At 36.2% G+C, this 4,558-nt stretch overlaps 1 protein-coding gene across 1 annotated transcript; it reads left to right on the top strand.

Annotated features, from left to right (window-relative positions):
• Window positions 1–350: 350 nt before the first annotated feature.
• LOC110898325 (cytochrome P450 76A2-like) lies at window positions 351–2,767 on the top strand. The gene is made up of 2 exons (XM_022145092.2): window positions 351–1,431; window positions 2,012–2,767. The coding sequence occupies exons 1-2, from the start codon at window positions 490–492 to the stop codon at window positions 2,621–2,623; spliced, it is 1,554 nt and encodes a 517-aa protein (XP_022000784.1). The 5' UTR covers window positions 351–489; the 3' UTR covers window positions 2,624–2,767.
• Window positions 2,768–4,558: the final 1,791 nt, after the last annotated feature.

The following is a 4,558-nucleotide window of genomic DNA, read 5'->3' as shown; positions in this document are numbered from 1 at the left end:
GTCTTATTCCATCACTCACAACCCTTTTTAGTGGAAATGCTCATCACTCACAATACCCAACAATAAACCCTCACACCCTCTCACATCATTCCATTTATCACGCGTCAATTTTATCACGAAAACTATTTATCATGCATTAATTTTGTAGGGTAGCGGTGGTTTGTTTGCATTTATCACGCGTGGAAGAATTTCATCATGCACAAAAACATCTCCACCCCGGGTCCCCTTACATGAATTAAGTATGATCTATCATCGAGATCTAAACAATAAAAAATTACTATTTTTACAGTCTGAAATAAATTTGTTTATTGGATATATTATATAAAATCAAACATTTATTATAGTCAGTAGAGATCGATTAATTAATTGAAAAATACATAACATGTTGAGTAAATGTATTATAGGTATTTCCATCCTTAGTAATTTGGATACTAGCAGGCAGACGGCTAGGGTGTTCATATCTATAAATACTTCAAATACATTTAACATATGATCCAAAATAGAGCGACAATGAAGTTTAATTGGACGTTTGTTCTAGTTTCTTTCATCACTCTTTTCTGTATTATTCTCATCCGCCGGAAAAAGGCAGCTACTGCCGGAAAAAGGCAACCACCAGCACCACCCGGGTGGCCGGTGTTCGGTAACCTTTTTAATCTTGGTTCCATGCCACATAGAACTGTGGCCGGGCTAGCTACCGAATACGGTCCGGTTGTTAGGCTAAAACTTGGATCTGTAAACACAGTGGCGATCTTGAGTGCCAAGGCCGCCACTGAGTTATTTAAGAACCATGATTTGACGTTTGTGGAGCGCACAATCACCGAGACTAGTAAGTCTCATGATTATGACAAATCTTCCTTAGCATTAGCTCCGTACGGTATGTACTGGAGAGTGTTGAGGAAGATCTGTACAGTCGAAATGCTCGTTGCTAAAAGGATCAACGAGTCGACTGCTGTTAGGAGAAAGTGTGTCGATAATATGTTAGATTGGATTGAAATAGAATCCAATTCGGCTAAAGTTGGGAAGGGGGTTCATGTAGCAAAGTTTGTTTTTCTCGCGTCGTTTAACTTGCTAGGGAACCTCATGCTCTCCCGAGACTTGGCGAATCCGGATTCTAAACTTGGGTCAGAGTTTTTTACATCAATGTTAGGGTTGATGGAGTGGGGTGGTCATCCGAATATATCGGATTTATACCCGTGGCTAAAGCGGTTTGATTTGCAAGGGCTGAAAGCGAAAATGGACCGAGATGTTGGAAAAGCGATAGATATAGCAACCGGGTGGGTGAAAGAGCGTGTGGAGCAGCGGGCGAAGGAGGCGGAACAAGGTCACGTCGAGAGGAGGAAGGACTTTCTGGACGTGTTATTAGACTATGAAGGCACCGGAAAAGATGAGCCTGAAAAGATGTCCGAGAGAGACATCACCATCTTTATTTTGGTGAGTTTTCTTTGGTCTTTGAACAGTTGGTCAAGATTTAGATTTACTTGTATATATGTTGTTGATTTTGTTAAGGGTTTAATACATAAAGTTAGCAATTGCTATAATTAGATGAATATAGTTGAATTGATTTATGCATGTATGCCTAAGTTTATATGTATTCATGTGTTATAACCAGTGGCGGATCCAGCCATGTTTTATGGGTTTACATGAATACCCACTCGGTTTGGAAAAAAAAAACTAGTGAGGACTTTGTATGATTTGAAAAAAATAATGAGAATCTAACAAAACGAACCCACTGAAAAAAATTCTTGGATCCACCACTGGTTATAACTATGATATAAATATTTCACATCTTGATCCATTATAATTCACTAATCTAAAATGTTTGTTATGAGAAATACAGAGAAGAAAAGTCTGTAAACTAATTAGTTAGAGATAAATCAATTTATTTTTTATAATAATTATTTTTTGTTTAGTTTTTAGTAGTAAATGAATGATTTTGATTATTATCAAAGCTATCACATATTTGTGGTCATACACTAGACACCCCCGCTAACTTTCTACTAATACTATACAGGAGATATTTCTAGCTGGTTCCGAAACAACGAGTAGTACCATTGAGTGGGCTTTGACCGAGTTACTACGATGCCATGAGAGAATGGTCCGGGCCAAAGATGAGCTTGCCTCGGTCATTGGCCCAAACCAGAAGCTCGACGAGAGTTCAATCGATAAACTTCCGTACCTACAAGCCATCATAAAGGAAACCCTGCGGTTGCACGCTCCAATTCCTTTCCTGGTCCCACGAAAGGCACGCCACGATACCAATTTCATGGGGTACCATATAACTAAAGATACCCAATTGTTTGTCAATGCATGGGCTATAGGCAGAGACCCCGAGTGCTGGGAGAACCCCAACTCATTTGAGCCCGAAAGATTCTTGGGCTCAACAATTGACTACAAAGGTCAACACTTTGAGCTCATACCTTTTGGTGCAGGTAGAAGGATGTGTGTAGGGGTGCCACTCGCACAACGCGTGTTACACCTAGTGTTAGGTTCGTTGATACATGAGTTTGATTGGGAGGTTGAAAGCCATGTGAAGCCTGAGGCGTTGGACATGAGAGATAAAATGGGGATTGTTGTAAGGAAGCTGGAACCACTGAAAGCAATACCCAAGAAAGTTAAACGTTAAGTAAATTTTATATCATGAATTCATGACATCCCAAACTTCATTCAAGTTTATATTCGTGTAATCTCTTATATGTTTAATTATGTGATATATATTAATAAAGACATATAGTATGCTTATACGCTGATATTATATATGTTTTGTCAATTTTTATATATTAGTAATTTTATATGTGTTAAATATCAATAAGGACATGTTATAATTTATATCAAGATAGATGGTAAACGGGTAATAAGCTACCCCACTACCCCGTTTTGAATAACAAAACTAAGTCTTTTAAAAACTACGTCCATAGATTTCGGCGGCATAACATTACTATGCATGACCTTTTGACCTCGACTAAGTATGTCCACGACCACTAACGCCAGGAAACCAAAAGTATCAAAAGACAAAAGCAGATGGGATAAACACGTGCTGATTGTCAAGACACGCTTTCTGACGCTTGGTTACAATATTTGCTATGTAATTATATATTTACTAAATATAATACTTTTTATATTTAAATCTCTTAGACAAAGCTAAATGAGTCCAACTATATATGCAGGGGCGGACCTACGCTTATTTAGGGTTTTCCAAGAACCCGTTCGATTCGAAATTTATAGTGTTAAGGTATATACAAAACTCTGAAGGAACCCATTAATATTTTGTAGAGGAACCTTATAAACAAATTTGTAGACTGATCTAGTGGTAAATTATGCGCTTGTTATAGCTGAAGTCCCTTGTTCGAGTCTGCTTTAGCCCGTTTTTATTCCATTGTTTTGGCTTTTTTCTTTTTTTCTTTAAATTTAAAATCAATTAGATTAGGGTTTAGTACTTTAGTTCGCCCTTGCCCCTTTCTCCAGAAACCACCCATACGCAAATTGAAAACACGCTACAGGCTCTTGACGCACCATTCTTTATCCTTGGTCTCCAGTTCTCCTCTTTCTTGCTCATCTCAATTGATTTCATACAGAACCAGGTATGAGTTTTAGTTCTCACTTGTATCAGTTTGTGATTATCATGTGTTTCAGTTCCCCACTTGTATAAGTTTGTGAGGAAGATTAGGTGATTTATGGTGTAAATTTATGTTCTAGCCTGTTTCAGTTCAAATATTATATTTTTGTGAGGAAGACTAGGTGAATTATGGTGTATATTTTTTATATGTGAAGTGGTTCTGAAAGATATGAAGGAAATAGTTTGATATTTGTAAAGCAGTTTGATTTTAAGGAAATAGTTTGATATTTGTAAAGCAGTTTGATGTTTTATTAGTCAAATGAAATAACTTGAGATCAAGTGAAAACGGATACCTCAAATTGTAAATTAGAAAATTTGAGAAAAATGTTAAAAGTGAAACAAAGTTGATGTTCAAATTGTATATTGCCATGTTTGTTTAGACATTCAATTTAGTTTCTAGGTAATTCGTTGTTGATTTTAACATTCAATTTGATGTAGTTTGCAAGTCGTTATCTCTATTCGATTTGATGTAGTTTGCAAGTTGTTATCTCAATTGTTGATTTTAACATTTAATGTGATGTAAATTTGTAATCTTTTGAAATTTGTTGTTTGATATTTAGGTAGTATGCATGGATGAACGATTATTGCATTTGCTACATTGAAAGGGAGTTCTTACAACAAGTTCCGATCGAGAATGTAATGCAACGTTTTCAAAAGATGAAACCTTGTAGGGAATAACTGTAGGTATGTTTTTCTTATCCGTAAAGACCATCTTATTTATGTTACGTGTGTTTAAATTTATCATGACAATGTTTTTTTCATTATTGTATCATATTTTTATTATGTATGAATCTTACCCGCCCCGAACCGTCAAACCGACTCGTATTTTATATGTTAAACATATGATATTGGAACATTAAAAAAAGTGAACCTCTTGAAAAAAATTCCTGGATCCGCCACTGTATATATGTTTTCTAATCTCTTAGACAAAGCTAAATGAGTCCA

This window comes from Helianthus annuus, chromosome 13 (genome assembly GCF_002127325.2).
Source record: "Helianthus annuus cultivar XRQ/B chromosome 13, HanXRQr2.0-SUNRISE, whole genome shotgun sequence".
NCBI classification, from domain to species: Eukaryota; Viridiplantae; Streptophyta; class Magnoliopsida; order Asterales; family Asteraceae; genus Helianthus; species Helianthus annuus.
This window is presented reverse-complemented; position numbering and strand designations above follow the sequence as displayed.

Coding starts and splice junctions, on each gene's coding strand:
- LOC110898325 (XM_022145092.2), top strand. CDS start 490: ATGATCCAAAATAGAGCGACAATGAAGTTTAATTGGACGTTTGTTCTA. Junction 1,432..2,011: donor ACATCACCATCTTTATTTTG/GTGAGTTTTCTT, acceptor AATACTATACAG/GAGATATTTCTAGCTGGTTC.